Source organism: Taeniopygia guttata, chromosome 19 (assembly GCF_048771995.1).
Source record: "Taeniopygia guttata chromosome 19, bTaeGut7.mat, whole genome shotgun sequence".
NCBI lineage: Eukaryota > Metazoa > Chordata > Aves > Passeriformes > Estrildidae > Taeniopygia > Taeniopygia guttata.
The window spans coordinates 3,085,401-3,107,130 of NC_133044.1; the positions used below are offsets into that span (position 1 = coordinate 3,085,401).

Consider the following 21,730-nt stretch of genomic DNA (forward strand, 5'->3'; position numbering starts at 1 on the left):
CCCGCCAGGGGGCGCTGCCGCGCCGCGCGCCCCGTGCCCGCCCCCGCCTCGGGCAGCGCCGCCCCGGCCCGGCCCCCCCCACATCCCCTCAGAGCCGCGGCCGGCGGGGCCCGGGCACGGAGCGGGGCACGGAGCGGGGCCCGGGCACGGAGCTGGGCACGGAGCGGGGAATGGAGCCGGGCACGGAGTGGGGCACAGAGCGGGGAATGGAGCGGGGCACGGAGCGGGGAATGGAGCCGGGCACGGAGCGGGGAATGGAGCCGGGCTCGGAGCCGGGCACGGAGCGGGGAATGGAGCCGGGCATGGAGCGGGGCACGGAGCGGGGAATGGAGCCGGGCATGGAGCGGGGCACGGAGCGGGGCACAGATCAGGGCACGGAGCAGGGCACGGAGCGGGGCACGGAGCAGGGCACGGAGCAGGGCACGGAGCGGGGCACGGAGCAGGGCACGGAGCGGGACACAGAGCGGGTTACGGAGCAGGGAATGGAGCCGGGCACGGAGCAGGGCACGGCGGGCAAGGGCTGCACACTGGCTCCGCACGATGTTGGGTGGGCGCTGGGGTGAATTCTGCCCTCAGCGGGTGGGCGCTGGCGCCGCTCGCTGTGGGTGCGGAGCTGCGGGTGCCCCGTGCCCGGAGCTCCGAGGCCGGGCTGGATGTGGCGCTGAGCTGCCCGCTCCGGTGGGAGCTCTGCCAGCCCGTGGGACACCTGTGGTGGCACACACGGGATCGCACAGACCCGGCCGGGATGAGAAAAGAGCTCCGAGGTCACCAGTCCGAGCTGTGACACAGCACTGCCTTGTCAGACCATGGCGCTGGTGCCACCTCCAGGGATGGTGGCTCCATCCCTGTGCCCAGTCGCTTTTTCTGTGAAGAATTTCTTCCCAATGTCCAGCCCAAACCTCCCCAGGTGCAGTTGAAGACTGTCCTCTTGTCCTGTCGCCGTGGGCTAGGAGCAGAGGTTGACCCTCTCCTGGCCACTTTTCAGGGAGCGGGAGGGAATGATAAAGTCACCCCTGAGCCTCCTTTTCTCCAGGCTAAACATCCCCAGCTCCCTCAGCCGCTCCTCTTTCCGTAAAGTCCCTTCCAACCCAAACCATTCTGTGACTTCCCACCGGCCCCATGAGGGTAGATCCAGCCTCCCCAAAGCCCACAGATTTATTCCCTTCTTTGTTTCCAAAATCGAACATAAATACATATTTACCCCTACCAAATGCGAGCAGAAAAACCTGAAAGCCAATCCAGAAGCGTAAACACCAATTGGGCTGTGTTGAGTTACACCGTCTGTCTGGCTGGGATGCAGAAAGGAAATAAAGCAGAGACAGTGAGATGCAAACCAGGCTGTAAAATGAATTTGCTCTTTGGAATCAAAGCCTGCAATCTGCAAGCCTGCAGAATTCACTGCGGGATCCTCAGCTGCTCCCGTCCATGCTGCAGAGAGCCCCAAAACAGCACACTGAAATCTTACTATCTACTGCAATAAACACCTTCATTTTTACAACCCTTCCTTATTTGGATTCTCGTTACTCTTGTTGCTTTCAGTTGTATTTAAAATAATTGTGTAGCATTCAGAGCCATTAGGGGATGCTTTATAAATATAATTAATTATCATTATTATTATTATTACAGCTTTACAATCTCTCTTTTCTCTTGCCAAGACCTGCTCCCTAGAGGTGGTTCAAAGCAGGAGAAGTTTGCTCTTGTTTTTTATTTGTCCTGCCTTATCTGCCTTAATTAAGTATCTGGATTCTTCAGGGCAGGGAAGCTGGTTTTTAAGTCTGCAACTCTGAACTCAACCAACCCATGCAGCAAGATAAATATTCTGCTGTAAAAATTCTATTTATGGCTGCAGTTAATACGTCTGGCCCTGCTTTTAGTGAACAAAGCAGGAGAAAGATTCTCATAAACACAGAAAAAGTCAGAAGCATTTCTCTCTTAAGGAACAATAAAATAAAATGAGGAAACGACTGTTAATGAAAAACAAGATGAGGTGTGACTGAACTGAAGTTACACCATGAGAGAGTCAGAATGTGGGGGTGAGGCGCTGGTTCTGCAGCAGATCACAGACACAGGTGCCCCTTTGAGAGGCAGCCGGAGCTGCGTGAAGAGCCCGGACAGCATCCCGAGGTTTAAATAAACAATTCCTTGTCCATACAGAGCCAGTGCCTGTCTGCATTGTTCTAAGTACTATTTATTTTTCATATCTAGTGGGTTCTTTTTCATATTACACCCTAGTTGATTAGTACATACTATATTTTTCACTGAAGTATTTAGCAAGTATTTTTTCAAATATATTTAGTCTATTATATGATGACTATTATATGATACATATTCGTTTATGATATTTAGTTTATTTCTAAAAATAATATATTTCAGATATATATTTTTTCAAATATATTTAGCAAGCATTTTTTGTTTAAAAATATTTTTATATATTATATATAATAGTATATATATAATATTTTTATATATTATATATATAATAGTATATATATAATATAGTCTATGTATATATATAGTATATAGTATATTTTATATAATACATGTAACTGTATGTAAATATATGTAATTATATATTTATGCATGTTATATAATATAGCTAGTACAACATTATTTATATTATATTATATTATATTATATTATATTATATTATATTATATTATATTATATTATATTATATTATATTATATTATATTATATTATATTATATTATATTATATTATATTATATTATATTATATTATATTATATTATATTATATTATATATTGTAATATATATACCCTATACACATAGTATATATATTACAATATATAGTCTATTTGCTTGTATATCTACAATATCTATATATTGTAATATATTATATATATAATTATATATATAATTATATAATATAAATTATATATATAAATTTTTATATATTATATATATACATATATCATTATATATATAGTTATATATATTATATATATGTATAATATATATTACAATATATATTATATATATAAGCAAATAGACTATATATTTGTGTATATATATAATACGAATATTTGGCTAATGACTGGCACATGTTGGGATTTCCCTGCACATTCAACAGACACCCGGTGCTCATCAGGGTGACGAAACGAGGCAGGGTTGGAAGTGCCGAGCCTGAAGAGCGGAGACAGAACGGCTGGAAAGGGGCTCCGTGTCCCCCCGTTCCTGCCGGTTCCCGGAGCCCCGGGAGGAGCTCGGGACGCGGGGCTGCGGTGCCATCTGCCGGGAACAGCGGGCACGGCACCGCCACCGCCACCGGCACCGGCACCGGCACCGGCCCCAGGGAGGGAGAACACGGCCGGGAGGAGGAGGAGGAGGAGGAGGAGAAGGAGAAGGAGAAGGAGAAGGAGAAGGAGAAGGAGAAGGAGAAGGAGAAGGAGAAGGAGAAGGAGAAGGAGAAGGAGAAGGAGAAGGAGAAGGAGAAGGAGAAGGAGAAGGAGAAGGAGAAGGAGAAGGAGAAGGAGAAGGAGAAGGAGAAGGAGAAGGAGAAGGAGAAGGAGAAGGAGAAGGAGAAGGAGAAGGAGGCTCCGAGGGACCCGGTGCAGCGGCACAATTCCCTGTGCCCCCCGGCACGGAGCGAGCCGCCTCCAGCCGCACCAGGTTGGGTATCTGGGAAAGAGCCTTCACCCAAAGGGCGGCCCAGCCTCTTAGTGGTGGAGTCATCATCCCTGGAAATGTTCCAAACCCATCTGGATGTGGCACTGAAATGGCAGAGTTAGCCTAAAGTATCCACTGGTGGCTCTGATCATCTCATCCTATGGTACAAAATTTATATAAAAGCTTAATTCGATTGTAAAAGGCTCTTCAGTTTTTCATTCAGCTGCATTCCCAACTCCACGTTGTGCTGAGGGCAGTGGATTTTCCACCGTGTGTGACATCAGCTGGCAGCCAGGTCTCTTAGAGGAAAGGGACACATTTCAAACAGTTCAGGGTTTGACATGAATCCATCGTGTCCTGACATCTCCTTTTTGGGCAGCTCTCAATCACCAGAACACTTGTGGGGTGTATTTTAGCAGCAAGATGTTGGCTGTGTTTCAGATTATGGACATCCACATCCAGAGAAAGCCCAGGGTAACCATCCTGCCGGGAATCTGCAGGGAAAACAGGACTAATTCTGCTCTGCACATGATGCAAGCCAACTGCAATCCTTCTCCTCTCAGGTTTTTATTTCTGGAGTCACATCAGCATTGCTGAGAACTGCACAGAGTCCCGGCTGCCAAAACCAGCTCCAGCAGGATGGTCTGTCTGCCTGCTCCGGCTGGATTGGGGCTGGTCACACGTTAACTCCTCCAAATTGCTCTTTTTTAAGGTATCAGCCTCCCAAAACGCTGCTATGGACCCGCTGGATGTCTAAAACAACCACATGGAATTTGACCCCTCAAATTCCCCCGGCTGCTGTTGCAATCCTGGTAACATCCAGATTGCTGAGGGCAGCTGGTGGTACCTTTGACCCTCCTCGTGTTGGTGGCTCCAGAAGATGAGTCCTGCTGAATCCAGCTGGCAAGGTCCTTGTCCCTGTCACAGAGGCGGTGCCAGGTCTGTCGTGCCAGTGCCTCAGGGCACCCCTGCTCATCCAGCCAGGTCCTGAGGTCCAGGTTCTCTTCCCTGGAGGAACAGGGTTTGGTTTAAAAGAAACCTGAGTTAAATTGTAGTTTCTCTGAAGGATGAAGCTTCTGTTGCAGCTCCTCTGATTAATGAAACTGCTCAGATCCCAACCAAATGTCTGGACTTCAAGGGGACAAACTGGGGGCCGTGGGCAGCAGCATCATCCAGGTGCCCAGCATTAAATACGTGAGAGTTTTTGCAGAACTGGGGCCTTAGGGACAAAAAACAGCGGCAAACAAGGGGTGTTGGGGTGTCCGTTCTGCCACTTTCCAGCAGGACCGGGATCCACGTGGAGCCACAGAAACACAAAACAGCGACTGGAGTTGATTTCAAACAACACCAGCCAAACACAAGGAGAGGGATTTCAGTCACAGCCCTGGGACTGAAATGGGAGGGAACTTTTCTCCCCAAGCTTGTAAAGATGGACCTTTTTATTTTCAAAGTCCTTCCCCCCCAGGTTTCTGCCCGATTCTCCCCCTGCTCTTCACCAGCCGGGGGTATTGATCTCAGCAGGGTCACCAGTAAACTTCAAAGGGACTGACACTTGCACTGCTCGTTTGGGATCATCAATAGCACCATCTGAGCCTTATCATTTCCCCTCTGCCTCCACGGGAGATAAGGGCATGGCAGGAGCCCTCCGGCCACTCGCAGCCAGGCTGGTGACAGTCACACCACCAGCCAGTTATCACCTTTTCCCACAACTATTTCTGTTTCTTGGGAGCTGCCCCTGAAGCGCCAGCCTGCACCTAGGAGAGGAGGGAAAGATCATTGAGATCTTTTGTCCGGAAATACCCTGATTTCATCAGGGCAATAAAATCAGAGTGACTGTGACTCACCACCACCACGATACGATTTTCATGATGTCACATCATATTTAAAGGGACAAGGGGACAAGTGAAACATTAACGAGACAATCTATTTCGGTGACACCACAGCTATAAGGCACCAGGGCAGCAATTAAACAGCTGGAAAACCGAGACCCACTTTCCACTGCAATTTCCATGTGTTAGCAATAGGTTTGGTTACAGCTACTTGGTTACGAGGACCTGCACTTAGGTAAAATTTCACTTCTGAAAGAACCCAGTCTCTGACCCAAACCACATCTCCTTCTTGCCAGGTGCTGGGCAAACACAGCCATTCCTCACCCTGCCACCGAGCTGCTGGGTGACAATCGTGACAAGGTGACAAGCCCTGCTCACCCCCGGTGCTGAGGGGATGGAGGAGAAGGGGCGGCTGCCCACAGCCGCTGCTCTGAGTGTGTCCATGACGCTGATGGCAGAGGGGACATTGCTCAGATGTCCCATTCCTGCCTTTGCACCTCACAGACAACACTTAGGGCGTCCTAAACCATCTTCTCACAAGGAGTTCCCCCAGTCCATAACCACTACCCGGGGGTCTCCGGACCTCTGGTGACCCCCTGACCAACGCGTGTCATCCCAGAGCCGATGAGCGGGAGCGGCTGAACAAACAGGGGGGATCCTGTTTGGGCAGATCCCCCAAACCTCCAACACCAACAGGGGATCCCCCACCCCCAAAAGACCAACACGCGTGTGCGGGGGATGCGCGCTGCCCATTCCCGCGGATACCGGAGCGCGGCCGGGCGGGTCCCGCTCCCGTGCCGTGCCATACCGTGCCATACCGAGCCATACCGAGCCGAGCCGCCCCTCCCACAGCCCCGGGGGCGGAGGCGGCCCGGCCGTGCCCATAAACGGGCGGAGCGGGCGGTACCGGCGGCGATGGCGGCAGCGCGGTGCCTGCGGGGCGCCCGGCGCCTCCTGCCCGCGGGAGCACGGCACGAGTGCTCGGAGCTGGCCCGGCTGGCGGGGCCCGTGGTGAGACCCTGGGCGGGCTGAGGAGGGGAGGGACACGGGGGACACCCGGGGGACACACGGTGCTGTCCCGGAGCGCGTCCCCAGGACGCTGTCCCGCATCCGCGCAGCGCGCTCCGGGATGCCGAGGAGGGAGATTTCGGTATCTGCCGGTCCTGTGCCGCCGGGTTTCGGCTGTCTGCAGCCTCCAGGCACGGCTCTAGAACCGGGGATGTGCCTCCCGCCCGTGCCGGGGCCACAGCGCGGTCGCTCCGCCGCTCTCCGTGCCCGCCCGGATCATCATTCTTGCCCCAGGCGCGGTCCCGGCTTCCCTGCAGCTGCACGGCTGTGGAGGAGGAGTGCTGGGCTAGGGGAGGGGGACAAAGCTGCTAAACTGCTCTGTGAAACCAGCCCTGAGCCCTGCCGCTGCCACTCACGCCTTGGGTGACATGTGGCACTCTGCACAGTGCCAGGTCCATAGCTGGCCCTTCTAGCGGGCTCTGGGTGCCCTATGCCTGGCTATCCAGGATTGGATACTGCCTTTTGCCATTTGTCTGGACCCTCTGGAGGGAAATGGAGCTTTGGTAGCTGGCACAGACATTTTGCAGAGGCTTCCGCAAAGGGGAACCACGCGCCACAGCCCTGGTCTAGTCACTCGTGTGTGAACGTCCCTTTTTATCTGGTAAATAAGTACCAGCTGTTAAACTTCTCAGGGACACTGTCCCTGACATCAAAGCCCTGACCTGCTGTGTTCAGTCAGCAGAAGAAGTCTGGACTAGCTTCAGTTTCTGTAGATGAGCACATCAAACCCTCTCAGTCCCCTCAGCTGTCCTGTCCTGCTCCTCCATGTGCACAGACAGCTCCAACCCAAACTACAGCTGCTGTTTAATGAGCATTCCATGATAAACTGTGCTGGGATGGTGCTGGAGGTGCAGACCCCTCCTGTGGGGATTACTCGCAGCAGTGGGTTGAACATGCCTGGGCCTGGCAGCAGGACTGCATGGCAGGCAGCAGTGGCAGGTCTGCAGAGGAGAAGGGATTGTTCTGCTCTTCCTCTGACCCCTCAGAGCTGGTTTCCCAGCAGCACTGGGCTCTTGTCTTGCCAACTGCTGCATGGAAAGGAGCGTGAACAGCTCCTGGGCTCGGCTTCCAGCTGTGCCCACCCCTCAGTGGGTATAAATGTCCCCAAGTCCTGCCATCTGTTCCGAGCTGTGCCATGACTCCATGCCCTGGATGCCTGTAAGGGAGACATCCTCTTGCCAAGGGAAAAGGAGGTGTGCAGTGCAATCTCTGCTGCAGCATTGTTACACACTGCTGGCAAGGAACACACAGACTGGCCTTGGTGTCTCTCCAGGAGGAGAGGATGTTGTGGTTTTGGAGGATAGTTTTCCACAGATGCACGCAAATGTGGAAAAGCACTGGGATGTTTTGTTTTCCCCTCTCTACGCAGCCTTCATCCTGGAAAAGAGGATTTCTAGTGAAGCCCTTAAGCCTCTCTTAAATGGGGTTATCTGTGTAACACCAGAATACCACAGGGCAGGTAGATGTTGGCTTTGAAAGACAAAGCTACTGCTTAAGTCCTGGAGCTGCCTCCCCTGCCCAGCAGTGTTGGCAAGCAGGGAGGAGTTCCCAGGACCTCAGCAGAGCCCTGGCCTCGAGGTGTGGATAGAAACCTGAGTGTTCATAGTGCATCTCCTGGAGGAGGGGTGGTGTTCCACAAGCCCTAACAGGTCCTCATCTCACCACCTCCTTCTCCTCTCATGCTAGTTCTTTGCCCAGCTGCTGGTGTTCCTGATCAGCGTGGTCAGCTCCATCTTCTGTGGCCACCTGGGGAAAGCTGAGCTGGATGCTGTGACCCTGGCTGTGTCTGTACGTATTGCTCCAATTCCCCTTGGATTTCAAACACAGGAATTATGTGTCACCAAAAAATGAAGAACCGAAAAAACCCAGACTTGTAGGAATGTAGATGTGAGGGCCCTGTGGTTTTTTTTGCCCTGAGCACAGGCAGGAGAGGGGAGCTGAGCAGTCAATGCCTGTGCCAGTGCAGGGCCAGCACCTGAGAGCCTCTGGCCAGCTCCCTGAACCCAGCAGACCTGGGCATGCAGCCAGGGGCAGCACTGTTGCTTGTGGTGCTTTAGATCTTCACCCCTTGCTGGAAGATCCTTTGGTTAACGAGATCCTGTTATTCTGAGAAATAGAGAAGGGCTGGAAAACTTCCCAGGAACTTGCAGCAGAACTGTCTCCCCACCCAGCTGGGAGGGAAGCAGTGCTGTGGGCCAGCTTCCCCTGTCTCTCCTCCAGGTTATCAACGTGACAGGCATCTCCATCGGGGCTGGCTTAGCCTCGGCGTGTGACACGCTGATGAGCCAGGTCAGTGGCAGCTCCCCTCTCCTGTGCCTGCAGGGGTTTGCTGGTGGTGTCTCACCTCCTGTGCAGCTGCCAGGCAGAACAGGGTTGGGAACACTCTGCCTGGAGCCTGCTCCTTCCCCAAGGAGCCCTGGGTCCTGCCTGGGTGCCAAAGGATTTGCAATCTGCAAGTTACACCCACCCAGCCTGGTATCTGCAGCTGCAAGGCATGGGAAAGGCATTTAGTTGTCCTGTTGTTGCTCTGAGTATTTGCCCAGCCCCTTTGGCTCCCTGTGATGCCCACCTTGATCCTCTCTCCTGCCCCAGACATATGGCAGCAAGAACCTGAAGCAGGTGGGCACCATCCTGCAGCGGGGCATCCTCATCCTGCTGCTCTTCTGCTTCCCTTGCTGGGCCCTCTTCATCAACACCGAGAGGATCCTCCTGCTCATCCAACAGGACCCCGAGGTGTCCAGGTCAGGGGGGAGATCCAGCCCTTCTGGATCAGGCATTTGCCATGGAGTGTTGCAATGAAGGCTCTCTGGAGCTCGAGTGCAGCGCTGTTTGGCTTGGCTCTTGCTTTGCTGGATCATTAACTGGGGAAACAATTCTCTTTCCAGGTTAACTCAGCTCTACGTGATGATCTTTATCCCAGCACTTCCTGTAAGTCTCTGCTAAAGCTGTTAGAAGCTCTGTGTACCTTAGAAACGCCAGGGAAAGGAGGGAAGGCCTTTGCTGTGTGCCTCACAGGGCAGCTTTAGGGTTTTACAATGGCCTTGTGCCTTAGGGTGTGCACAGGCAAACAGGGGCTCTCTCATCTTCCCGTGCAAAGGCTTTGCTGTGGCCACACAACTTGTGATGAACTTTGGAACTGGAGCCTCCAGGCTCACTCAGCCCCGAGATAAAGGCTGGAGCTGTTCCCACACTCACAGCTGCTGGGCTCTGAGGCAGGGAGCAGTACCCCTGTGGGATAAGGGTCTGGAGGTTTATCCTGCCGAGCTTTCCAGGTTTTCCCACGCTGATGAGGAAGCACTGGAGATTTCCCATTTGGAGACTGAGCTGTCTTCCCAAAGGGAATGGGATGTGCTTTCTGTCACTCTTGGGTTTGGGTGCTGGCAGTGCTTCAGCTGGAGCACAGGGGTTTTGGAAGAAGTGGAAGGAGGTTGATCTGTCAGTGTCCAGTGGCCACAGGCTGGTGATGAGCTGAATTCTGACTTTTACAGGCGGCGTTTCTGTACCAGCTGCTGACAAGATATTTACTGAGTCAGGTATTGTATAACTGGCCAGCTTCTGGCCATGGATAAAGGTGGGGAACATGGATAAGCTTGGAGATCTCAGTTCACCATGTTCCAGGGAGAGCTGGGCTGGGGAATGGGAGATGAGCCAGCCCTGGCTGAGCTCACGGGAACCACTCTTACCTGCCTCCATTTCCTGCTTCCCAGCTCTGTGTTTTATGGGTTGTAGCAGCTCCTGAGCTCTGCTTGTCACCCCCTGCATGTCTCACACAGCCCAGCCTCACCTGGAACACGAGCTGCCTTCTTGGCATTGCTGGAGGTCTCCCTTGTGCTCACTGGATGGGGCTTGGGCTGTGCTTTGGGGAAGCAAATTCCAAAGTTCCTCCTTGGCTTCCAGGAGATCATAATGCCTCAGGTGGTGACAGGGATCGCAGCCAACATCCTCAATGTGGCCATGAACGCCTTCCTGCTCTATGCTCTGAAGCTGGGCATGGTGTAAGTGTGAGCAGGGCTGGGGACAGGGCTTTGCTCAGGGCATGAGGGGGTGCCCCCTTCTGCCACCCCCTCCCTCCAGACCCCAGTCTGCCAAGCTGAGGCTGGAGGGGTCTGTCCCATACCTGCAGCAAGGCTGCTGTGGGTGTCCTTGGGTCTGTTCTGCTGTGGCTGAGGATGTCACTTGTAACCTGCCTGTCTCTCCCCAGGGGCTCTGCCTGGGCCAACATGGTTTCTCAGTACACCCAGGTCATCCTCCTCGTCCTTTTCATGTGGTGGAAGAAGATCCATGTAAAGACATGGGGAGGTACTGTTCTATCTTAATCCTTCAGAACAGCAGTGTCTTTGGCATTGTCACCAGCACAATGGTGACAAAGGGATTGCCATCCCCTCACAGTGGGAAGATGCTGTAGCCATGTCCTCAAGGCCTTTACTGTAGCTCCAAACACGTTCTTGTTGAATGCTCATGGCCCAGCAGCAATCCTGGGCTGATGTTCTGTGAGCTGCAGGGGGATTGTCCTCAGAGGGTGGATGTGGCTCCCCTTTAGGGCAGCAGGGGGTAACACAAATTCCTTCTGCTCCACCTCCTCCTGTCAGGCTGGAGCAGGCAGTGCCTCGTGGACTGGGGCTCCTTCATCTGGCTGGCAGTGCCTGGCATGGTCATGATGTGTATTGAGTGGTGGACCTTTGAGATTGGGAGCTTCTTGGCTGGTGAGTCCAAATCCTCTTTTCCCTTTGGTTCCTGGTGGCTGCTGCTTGAGCGTGTCCCCAGAGCCCCCCTGCCAGCAGCAGCCTCCTCACCTGCAGGGTCTCCAGCACATTGCAGCTGTTCCCATCTATTCCATGGGGACAGGTGCCTCCTTTGCAGCCAGTGAAGGAGGTGACAAATCTTTTCCAGGGCTGATCAGTGTGGTGGAGTTGGGTGCACAATCTGTCATCTACGAGCTCGCCTGTGTCGCGTACATGGTAAGGGCTGGGGGTGTGACACCCTAAACAGCCTGGGAGGAACCCCAAAACAGCGGCCCTGTGGATCAGAGCTGAGGTGGGAAGCAGGGGTTGGTGCCAGGCAGGTGATGCCTCTCAAGCCTGCACATCCAGGGTGTGCTGCAGATGGAAAATCCCTTCACTGCAGCAATGCCAGTTTGTCCCCGATTCCCCACTGGGGAAGAAGAAAGTCTCTGCAGGCTCTGCTGGCACTGCTGGCACTGCTGGCACTCACCCCTCTTGTCTCCTGCTTCTCAGGTGCCCCTGGGCATCAGCGTGGCTGCGAGTGTCAGAGTGGGGAATGCCTTGGGAGCAGGGAATGTGGAGCAAGCCAAGACCTCCTGCATCACTGCACTGCTGTGCACAGGTCAGTGCAGTCCTGCAGAGCAGGATAAAGGGCAATTATCAACAAATGGTTCAGTTTCCCTCCCCCAAGGTCAGGGACCTCCCACAGGAACCCATCCCACTTTGTTTGAACCCTTTGGCAAGGCAAGATCAGGCAAGATCCTGACTCATCTTTTCTGTTATGAGCCTGGTGCAAAGGCTTTGATACTTGAAAATGCAGCTTAGTGTTCTGCCCTCACCCTCCAGAGGGAGAGGGAAACAGACTTGTTCTCTGCTGCAGTATCATTAGAGGTCAGTGGAGTCCAGTCCCCACCACATGGAGCCCCTGAGGTCCGGGCCTGGGTCAGGAGCAGGATGTGCTGCCCTTGCAGGAATTTGACTATTCCTTTTTCTTTCAGGAGTTTTCGCTGTGGTGGTTGCAGCATTGCTGGGGAGCCTCAGGGACGTGGTGGGATACATCTTCACCAATGACACGTGGGTTAACTGCTTTCTTTTAAGTATTATTGCCTTCTTGGAGGGTGTTATTTATACCCCAGAAGCTGCTGACAGATAAGAGTTCATAGACCCCTATCTGGCAAACGTTCCTCAAAGGTTCCTCCCCATTTCCCAGTGTTTTTGGGCAGCACAGCTGCTTCTAGCACTGGGACAGCAGCATGGTAGCAGGCTGGGAGCAGCAACTGGCATCAGCCTTTGTGGTTGATTGAGGAAAGTATGTGAGAACCAGTCCCCTGATCAGTCCATCCATCTTCCCAACAGGGAGATTGTCAGCTTGGTGTCCAAAGTGATGCTCATCTTTGGTCCCTTCCACCTGCTGGATGCCACAGCCGTGAGTATTGCAGCACGTGGAGTGACTCCTCTCTGCAGCTTGGGGTGCAGAGCTGCCTGAAGCCACTCTGGGCCTGTGGAAATGATCCAGAAACTGTCAGAGCAGCTGCTTGTGTCACCTGTAACACCTCAGTGTCCTCTGTGCTTGTGGCTGCCCCTTGGCAATGCTGCAGGCACCCCAGCTTTTCCTCTTTTCCCCTGGCCAAAGCTCCAGCTCTTTACTGGTTTATCAAAGTGAGCAGCTGGGTCTACAGAGATACCAGCTTCTCCCAGCACACTGGGATACTCAACAGAAAGTAATTCTGGCCTGTTTCCTCCTGTCATGCCCTGGAGGAGGCACCTGGGCACCATGGGGAGATCTGCTTGGTGTCCATGCTGGCAGCTGGAGCGGGACCAGCCCCACGCCGCGTCTCCAGAACGTGACTGTGCTCCCTCTTGGCGTGGTGGGACGGTGCTGTGGGTCTCCCTGTCCCCAGGGCTGTGCCATGGCCCAAGTGACCCCTGTGCCCGCTCTCCTCAGGCGACATGTGGCGGGGTGCTGCGGGGCACGGGCAGGCAGAAGTTGGGCGCCATGGCCAACGCCGTCGGATACTACACCATCGGCTTCCCCATCGGCATCTCCCTGATGTTTGCAGCCAAGATGGGGGTGTTGGGTACGTGTGCCCTCCAGCTGGAGTGCCATGAGCTGTGTTCAGCAAAGGCTCAGCCCTGGAACTCGTGCCCGGATCTTCCTTTGCCTCACTGGGGCTGGATTGCACACAGCCACTGGGTTGGTGCCACTAAATCCAGGCTTACTCCCAGCTTCCCCAAGAGCTGTTTCTTTCAAAGTTCTTGGGCTGAAGTCCTTGGGCATCCTGGCAGGGACTGGCAAAGGTAGGTTTTCCTCAAGCCCTCCCTGAAGTAACTTCCCACTGCTGCAGGTCTGTGGGTTGGGATGATCATTTGCATCTCCGTGCAAGCCCTTTCCTTCCTGGCTTTTGTCCTCAGAATGGATTGGAGGAAAGCTGCAGAGGAGGTGAGAATTGTGCTTTTCTCTGGTAGATCTTGAAAGGTGCTGAGTTAACTCGTGTTTCAGTACAACACTACAGCCCTCTGGGAGGTGGCAGAAGTGAACTGGGGTCTGTCCTCCTGTAGCAATTTGGTACTGAGAATGCTTGTCTTGGGAGAGTGGAGGTTTTTTTGGGCTGGGCAGGACAGCCTTGCCCTGAGAAGAGCAGCTCTTCCCTGTGTTTTTAGGCTCAAGTCCGAGCTGGAACGAAAGAACAAGTGGAAGACGTGAACTCCAGTGGCACAGCTGCTAACAAAACATCTGCTGTGGGTATGCAGCTGGGCCTGACACCAGGCAGGGAGCCCAAATTCTCCACCCAACCCCTTCCTTTCCTTCCCAACTGTGGCAGCCACGTCTGTCCTGGAGGCTCAAATGGCTGGATGGAGCACAGTGCCCGCTGCTGGCCCCGGGCCAGTGGCACTTCTCCTGCACTGAGCAACAGGGTACACGATACAGCTTGCAGCTGTGTGTCCCCAAACCTTGGGAAAGGACACTGAGGACTGTCACGGGTGCTTGTGCAGCCTCCCTGCAGCACTGTGTGTCCCACAGGTTACGCCTCCCTCGACACGGACACCGGGGACACCGGGGACACCACGGTCCTGCCCGAGAGCATGGTGATGGGTGAGAGGCAGCCTGAGCCCGAGCTCAGCACGCAGGAGGAACCTGCTGTTGTCCCTGTCCTTCCCCCTGTGCCATGGAGGGCCGTGATCCTGCGCCGTGTGCTGGCTGCTGCCGCTGCCATCGCTGTCCTGCTGGTGGGAATCCTGGTCCGGCTCCTGACTGGCAATGGCTAAAGCCAGGGACGCTGGGGAGCTGTGCACCGAGCAGGAGGGCACGGGGCAATGTCCCAGAGGATGGGGTGGGGAAGGAATTCCCCCGCAGTGCCTTACAAAAAGTCCCTTTGCGCGGTTTCTGGTTAGCTCACTATGTTTTATCCCACAGCAGAGTTCTTGAAGGGGGTGAGGATGTGGCACCTGGGGAAAAAAAAGGCTTGAGAGCTGGCAGTGAGCTGCCATCTCACTGGGATGGCACTTGTGAGAGGTGGGAGTGTATCCTGGGGCTGACCCCAGAAGGAGACAGGGTCCTGGTGCTGCTGTCCTCTCTGGGGACATTGGATCGTGTCATTTGCTCATGGCAGAGGCTCCTGCTTCCCACAGCAAGTTTCCTCACACGCCAGCCTGTACCAGCATCCGTTTCCCACAGCAAGTTTCCTCTCACACCAGCCTGTAGCAGCATCTTGGGGTGGCAAATGCCACTTGCAGCAGCTGTGGAACAAAATGGATTTTGCTGGAAGATGTCTGACTCTGCTGTTGGGTGCTGGCTGCTGGCCCTGACCCTGCTCTCCCTCTGCAGGGCGGGCACAGGGCCTAAAGCAACTCTTTGCACTTTTGTAAGGTGGGATTTTGATACAATAAAGTTTTCTGAGTAAATGTTCGGCTGTTTGATATGGTGTGAACGTGACCCTGGTCATTGGCAGGACTGAAGGATTGTAGGGCTGGTCCTGGCCCCGAGGTTTGGGGCTGACTCCAGACACCGTGTTACCACTCTTCCCCTTGGGTACAAAAGCAAGATTTGTTGCTGTCACGGTTGTTGAGCACTGTGGAAGAGAGAGGTTGTGTTGTCTGACCCTACAGAGCCATCACAGAACTGCCCTATGTCACAATGCAGACAGCCCAGCACCGAGTCCCTATCCCGGGCTCTCACCTGCACCTGAGGGACTGTGACATGTCAGCTGGGCAGTCAGTACCTCCTACAGATGTGTGGCACCTCCCTGTCACCCCCCAGCTCTCCTGGTGCTGGCGGCCTGTGAATAAAAAATTACCACACCAACCTTGAAAGCGCCACCATCCCCAACACCAGCGGGAGGACGTGGCAGGCAGATCCTGCAGGTAGGTTTGGGATGGCAGTGAGGGGAGGGCAGGGACGTGTCCCACTCTGTCCCACGAGTTATCCCAGCCCGCTCCATGCAGGTGGGGTGTGCGCTGGCAGCATCTCCCCTCCCCTCCCGGCCAAGGACGCTGCGCTCGGGCTGGGGGAGCTCTGCCAGCGAAACCCGACCCGGTGGGGCTGTGCCAGGGCCAGCAGGAGCCGAGGGGCCGGCTTGTCTTGGCCACTGCGGTGGGAGTGAGCGACACCCAGCCCCGCACACAGCCCGCAGCCTGCCCCGCACACAGCCCGCAGCCCCTGGAGCCGCGGTGGGCAGAGGTAGGAGACTCCGTAGGACGGCTCAGCCCCAAAATCTGGCTTGGGACAGGCAGCCAGTGCCTCGTACAGGGCTCCTTTGCTGCGGTAGGATCTCCGCTGGCTGCGCTTTCCGTGCCCACGCTGCCCACGCCGCCCCGGCCAGCCCAGCGCGGGGAGCTCCGGCCCCGGCTGAAGTTCAGCCCGCCGTGGTTACACATTGCTCGCCCCGGAGCGGTTTAACAGAGCGCGGAGGAAGGGGCTCGTTCCACTCCCCCGGCAGGGCAGCATGAAGCCGGAGAACTCCCCCGAGGAGAATGGCTTCGCCAGCCAAGGCGACCTCGCACCCGGGAGATGCCAGAAGAAACGCCGCTGGATTCCCGAAAACTTCTGGGAGGACGTGAGGCAGCTGCTGGTGCTGGCGGGGCCGCTGGTAAGAGAGATTCTCCGGCACAGCCACCCCTGCTCACCTCCATCCCTAACCTTCAGCTCTCCTCCGTGCTTAGATCCTGATCCAGCTGCTGATCTTCCTGATCCACCTTGTCAGCTCCATCTTCTGTGGCCACCTGGGCAAGGTTGAGCTGGCCTCTGTCACGCTGGCCATCGCTGTAAGCATTCCCGGGGCTGGCACCAGCTCCCTCCCTGCTGACACGGGGATGAGACATGGCAGGGGGAAAGGACAGAGGAGATTTCACACTCCCACTTTTCCTTTCATCCCCTCTCCCTTCCTGAAAGTCTTAAATGCTCACCTTCACTCTTTGCTTTTTTATAAAAGGTTATAAACGTCACTGCCATCTCTGTAGGCTATGGTTTGACTTCAGCGTGTGACACCTTGATATCACAGGTGGGTAAGGCATGCTGGCTTGTCCTGAGGACATGGGGTGGGGGTTTCCAGCATTGGCTGATGATGCCCAGGCACCACACGGAGCCCTGGCTGCTCCTGCGAGCTGGGGAAGCTTATCCCCAGGTAACAATCCCTTAACGAGGAGATTTGTCCTCCAAATCCTTCCGATTCGTCCTCCAAATCCTTCCGATTCATCCTCCAAATCCTTCCCAGGAGGTTTTCAGGGTGATCAGAGCTGCCCCACACTCTTCAGGGCCCCTTTTCCCCCAGCACCAGCTGATTTCAGCTCTGCCCTCTCACCTTGCAGACCTATGGCAGCAAGAACCTGCTGCGTGTGGGGGTGATCCTGCAGCGGGCCACCATCATCATCCTCCTCTGCTGCTTCCCTTGCTGCGCCCTCCTCATCAACGTCGAGCAGCTGATGCTGCTCATGCAGCAGGATGCTGAGGTCTCCAGGTTGGGTGGTCCCCACATCCCTCCCCGCTGTGGAGGGGCTGAGAGGAGGGTGCCCATGGCCCTCCCTGACCCCTCTGTGTGCCCCCAGGCTGACCCAGCACTACGTGAACGCGTTTCTCCCTGCCCTCCCGGTGAGTGCCCTGATGCCACCTGCACACAGAGACAGGCTGTCCCTGTCCTACAGCTCAGCACTGGCTCAGCTCATCCAAAATTTCCTTTGCAGGTGGTTTTTCTGTATAACCTGGAGACAAGATACCTGCAGAACCAGGTAAGTCCCAAAGTCCTCACACCCACCCTGGCTCAGGGCTCCCTTCCACAGTGCATCCAGAGTTTCCATGCTCACTGTTCCCAGTGACAAGGAGCCCAGGTGCCCCAAAACAGCTCTGACCCTGTAGATCACCCCATTCCACAGCCAGCTGTATCCATCCCCCTCCCTTCATACTTCCCCACATCGGGGATTTACACCCATTACACTCATTTTCCAAGCAGGAGACATCACTGGAAATCTGGGGTTTTTTTTCTGGGAAAGGCACTGAGGGTGGGGCTGTGGGGACCTTCACACCTCCCTACCAAAACCTTTGGGAAGACCCTCTCATCTCCTCTTTGCAGATGATCATGTGGCCGCTGGTGCTGAGTGGGGTCATCGGCAACCTGGTCAATGTGGCTGGAAACTACCTCCTCCTCTACGTGTTCCACCTGGGCATCATGTGAGTGGCACCTGTGCCCCCTGGAGAGGAAAACAGGGCACCTGGCAATGGCAGGGGAACACTGAGCTCACAGGGGTACAGCAGGATGTCTTTTTCCAGCCTGAGGGAGGCATAAGCAGGATGCCAATGACATTTCTCACTTCCTCTGCAGGGGCTCTGGCTGGGCCAACACCATCGCTCAGTATTCACAAACCATTTTCTTGTTCCTGTACATCATAGGCAGGAAACTCCACGTGAATACCTGGGGAGGTAAGGGCATCTCCCCTGCTCTCTGTGTTTCCTGCTTCACCCAGAAATGTCCATAAAACTTCTGTCAGGTTTTCTTGATAGAAGAGGAATTCTGCTCATCCTGATGGTGAAATATTAACCCACCCCCGGGTGCCTCAGTGCTGCTTCAGCGGCGCTCGTCACGCACCAGCACTGGCAGAACTGTGTCATCAGCACTAAACATTAATTCTGCAGAAATGAAACTTTCTGCTGAGGCCTTGCAAGGTTCAGCCTCAAAGCTGGACGAGCACAGATGTAAGCAGGAGGTTGTTCTTGGACACTGATCTGGGAGGGATGGGCTGAGGGTTGTGCTGCTCTGTGCTGTAGGTGGACATTGAGCTGATGGAGATCCTGTGCAGTGCTGGCTCTGAGAACAAGAATGGCCCCTCCAGCTGCCCCGGGTGCTGTGCAGGATGTACCACATGGCCAGTCTGGTCATCCCTCAGGTGTCCTTTCTCCTCTCAACAGGCTGGTCCAGAGAGTGCCTGCTGGAGTGGGACAGCTTCACCTCCCTGGCTATCCCCAGCATGCTGATGATGTGCATCGAGTGGTGGACCTACGAGATTGGGAGTTTCTTGATAGGTCAGTAGAGAGAGGAGCTGCCAGGACACGGCCAGGCTTGACCCACAGCCAGCACTGACCCCTCCTGTCCCACAGGCCTGCTGAGCGTTGTCGAGCTCTCTGTCCAGTCCATCATCTATGAGGTGTCTGTTGTGGCTTTCATGGTAAGGGCTGGGTTACCACTGCACACCAGGGCTCCATGGGGGCTGTCCTGAGACAGGCACACAGCAAAAACTGCTCCAGCAAACCCCCAGCTTCCTTCCCCCTCTGCACTGGAGTGTCTCCCTGCTCCTGCCTACCCCTCCTTATGGAGATGCTTTAAATCCAATCCTGAGCTCCATCCTGCTCTCTGCTGGGTGGGCATCCCCCCATCACTGTGACAGCTCCATTGTCAGACACACGTGAGCCCTGTGCTTGCAGATCCCCCTGGGGCTGGGCACAGCTGCCAGTGTGCAGGTGGGCAACGCGCTGGGCGCCGGCAACATCGAGGCGGCCAAGAGATCCTCCAGCACCAGCCTGATCTGCACAGGTCAGTCCACAACAGCCTGGAAACCTCCTCCTGGCCTCCTTCCCATGGAGCAGGGAGTGTTTGCAGTCCTCTGCCTGCCTCTTCTCACCCTGCTCTCCAGCCAGGCTGGGCTCAGCTCTGTGCTGTGTTTTCAGGGGTGTTCTCCGTAATTGTGGGGTCCATTTTAGCTGCCACAAGGAATGTGCTGGGATATGTCTTCACCACGGAGAAGTGAGTGCCCTCAGCTCCTGGCCTCGCTGTGTGGATGTCTGTTCCCAAAAGTGATCCTTGGCTTTCTTCCATCCCCAGGGAAATCGTTGACTTGGTGGCGTGGGTCATGCCTACCTACATTGTCTTCCACTTGTTTGAAGCCATGACTGTAAGTCCCAGGGCATGCTGCTATTTCCCAGGGGGAATCCTAGTGCTCAGCAGCAGCATGGTGGATCAGGCAGTCGAGGGTCCCTCAGGCTGCAGCTGAGCACCAGTGCCCACACCAGGACCCTGCAGAACCCCTGGGATCATCCCTTAGAAAACATGGAGCGCATAAAAGGATTCTGACCCACAGGACTGGGCAGGGACACAGAAATACTGGGCAGAGGCAGGGAGCTGGGTCATCTCCTGGACTGGGCCAAGGTGCTGCTCCCTGCCCCAGCCCCTCTCCCTCTCCTGGCAGGGCGCCTGCAGTGGGGTGCTCAGAGGCGTTGGGAAGCAGAAATTTGGTGCCATCATCAACGCCGTGAGTTACTACGGTGTGGGCATGCCCCTGGCAGCTGTGCTGCTCTTTGTGGCCAGGATCGGCGTCATAGGTACTGACCCCTGGGCACTGCACCCCCAAACCCCTGGGGGCTCACCACAACCCTCATGCCTGGCTCTGTCCCCCTGCTGACCTGTCTGAACACACTGGGGTGGGCTGGGATGGCTCCTGCAGCTGCTGGGAGCTTTTACCGAGGAAAAGTAACCCCAAAGCAGGCACCCATGAGCACCCCGTGTCCCCACTGACCTGGGTGACATTCCCTTTCTGGACCTGCTGTCCTGGGATGCTGGGTTGGCTCTGGCTGACGCTGTGTGCCCTCTGCAGGCCTGTGGGTCGCGATGCTCGTCTGTGTTTTCATCATCTGCACCTCCTTCCTCACCTACATCTCCCGCCTGGACTGGGAGAAGGCAGCCAAGGAGGTAATCCAGGCACTGGGAATGTCCTCAGTGCCCTGCTGGCATGAGACAGGAGCAAAACCCAGCTCTCCCATGACATCCCTGTGTCCTCCTGCACAAACACTCAGTCCCCTCAAGGTTTCTCCCTGCGCCTCATCCGGGGACACAAAGCCCAGAGCAGACAGGGTGACCCAGGCTACCCCAGCCCTGAGCATCACCTTGTGCCTCAACAGCTCTGGGGAGCCCCAGGAGAGGCAGCCCAGCTTTGCCAGGTGACAATTCCCCATAAAACCAGCACGTTCCCTCGCCAGGCTCAGCGCCGCGCAGGAGTGACACAGCTGCCAGCACCAGAGCCACCAAGCCTGGGCCCTGAAGCCTCCTGCAAGGACCTGGATGTGGGACCAGCCCCCCAGCCCCACACGTACCTCCCTGCCAGGGCGGTGCTGGGCTCTGTCGGTACGGCACCATGCAGGGGAGGGTTTGGTGCAGGAAGGGTCCTGAAAGGTTCAAAAACGAGCCCACAAAATGGGGGAGAGCATCATGCTGGTGACACCCTCAGCTGCTGGGAGAGCAGCAATTACAAGTGTGGGCTCGGGAGGGGGACAGAGGTTGGCAGAGGGACCTCTGGGGGCAGGACCTGGTTGAGATCTTCACTGCTTCAGCCCTGTGACAAAACCCTCCTCAGAAACCACCCAGTCCCCCCCAAACCCCTCAAGGCCCGTTCTCCTCGCAGCGGGATTAGAAGTGCAGAACGATGTCGTGCTCACGGGCATCACCAAGACGGAGGGACCCACGTACCACCTGGAGCTACGAGAGGCCACCACCCCTCCGGCCACCCCCGTGGTCACCAAGCAGCTGCTCCTCCGGCGTGGGCTGGCCGTGGCCGCAGCCGTGGCCGCGCTGGCCCTCGGCATCGCCGTGAAGCTGATTTTTAGCACAGACTGACTCGCACCAAGGACTCTGGGGACTTGTTTTTGGGTGAAAGCCTTTCCTGAGGGACAGGAGTACCAAGCACGGACAAGCCAGCGAGAAGATTGAGCCAAAGGGCCTCTGTCAGTGTTCAGCAGCGTTTGTGCAGATTTTGGTTGGTCCCCCAGGCTGTTCTGGCACCCAAAATGCTGCTCTGAGCTGCCTGACACGCTGAGTGTGTGGAGGACCCCCCAGCCCACGCTGCCAACACCCACTGGAGCTGAGCACAGCCCAGCTCCCCGTGCTGCTCCATGACAAATGCCCAATAAAGAATAAACCCAGCTGGAGTGGGACTGGCTCCTTGGGGTGGAGGCTGAGGGCAGGGCTGGGGTCAGAACAGGGAATATCCACACACGGGTCTTACCCTGC

At 55.3% G+C, this 21,730-nt stretch overlaps 2 protein-coding genes across 5 annotated transcripts; both read left to right on the forward strand.

Annotated features, from left to right (window-relative positions):
• Positions 1-6,323: 6,323 nt before the first annotated feature.
• LOC100220385 (multidrug and toxin extrusion protein 2) lies at positions 6,324-15,149 on the forward strand. Of its 2 annotated transcripts, XM_012568668.5 has the most exons (17): positions 6,324-6,468; positions 8,212-8,313; positions 8,746-8,814; positions 9,118-9,266; positions 9,411-9,453; positions 10,014-10,058; positions 10,423-10,520; positions 10,727-10,824; positions 11,115-11,228; positions 11,416-11,483; positions 11,760-11,868; positions 12,245-12,320; positions 12,603-12,672; positions 13,192-13,324; positions 13,592-13,686; positions 13,908-13,989; positions 14,269-15,149. In XM_012568668.5, the coding sequence occupies exons 1-17, from the start codon at positions 6,373-6,375 to the stop codon at positions 14,511-14,513; spliced, it is 1,692 nt and encodes a 563-aa protein (XP_012424122.5). In that variant the 5' UTR covers positions 6,324-6,372; the 3' UTR covers positions 14,514-15,149. The 2 variants fall into 2 exon arrangements, with proteins under 2 accessions (XP_012424122.5, XP_072793365.1); XM_072937264.1 differs by lacking the exon at positions 8,746-8,814.
• A 170-nt stretch (positions 15,150-15,319) lies between these two features.
• Positions 15,320-21,643, forward strand: LOC100223273 (multidrug and toxin extrusion protein 2). Of its 3 annotated transcripts, none has more exons than XM_072937265.1 (18): positions 15,320-15,608; positions 16,184-16,333; positions 16,407-16,508; positions 16,676-16,744; positions 17,052-17,200; positions 17,289-17,331; positions 17,424-17,468; positions 17,810-17,907; positions 18,059-18,156; positions 18,643-18,756; positions 18,832-18,899; positions 19,156-19,264; positions 19,399-19,474; positions 19,553-19,622; positions 19,917-20,049; positions 20,322-20,416; positions 20,704-20,848; positions 21,126-21,643. In XM_072937265.1, exons 2-18 carry the CDS (start codon positions 16,190-16,192, stop codon positions 21,335-21,337), a joined length of 1,770 nt encoding a protein of 589 aa, XP_072793366.1. In that variant the 5' UTR covers positions 15,320-15,608; positions 16,184-16,189; the 3' UTR covers positions 21,338-21,643. The 3 variants fall into 3 exon arrangements, with proteins under 3 accessions (XP_072793366.1, XP_072793368.1, XP_072793367.1); XM_072937267.1 differs by lacking the exon at positions 15,320-15,608 and adding an exon at positions 15,802-15,924; XM_072937266.1 differs by lacking the exon at positions 15,320-15,608 and adding an exon at positions 15,885-16,008.
• The last annotated feature ends 87 nt before the right edge of the window (positions 21,644-21,730 follow it).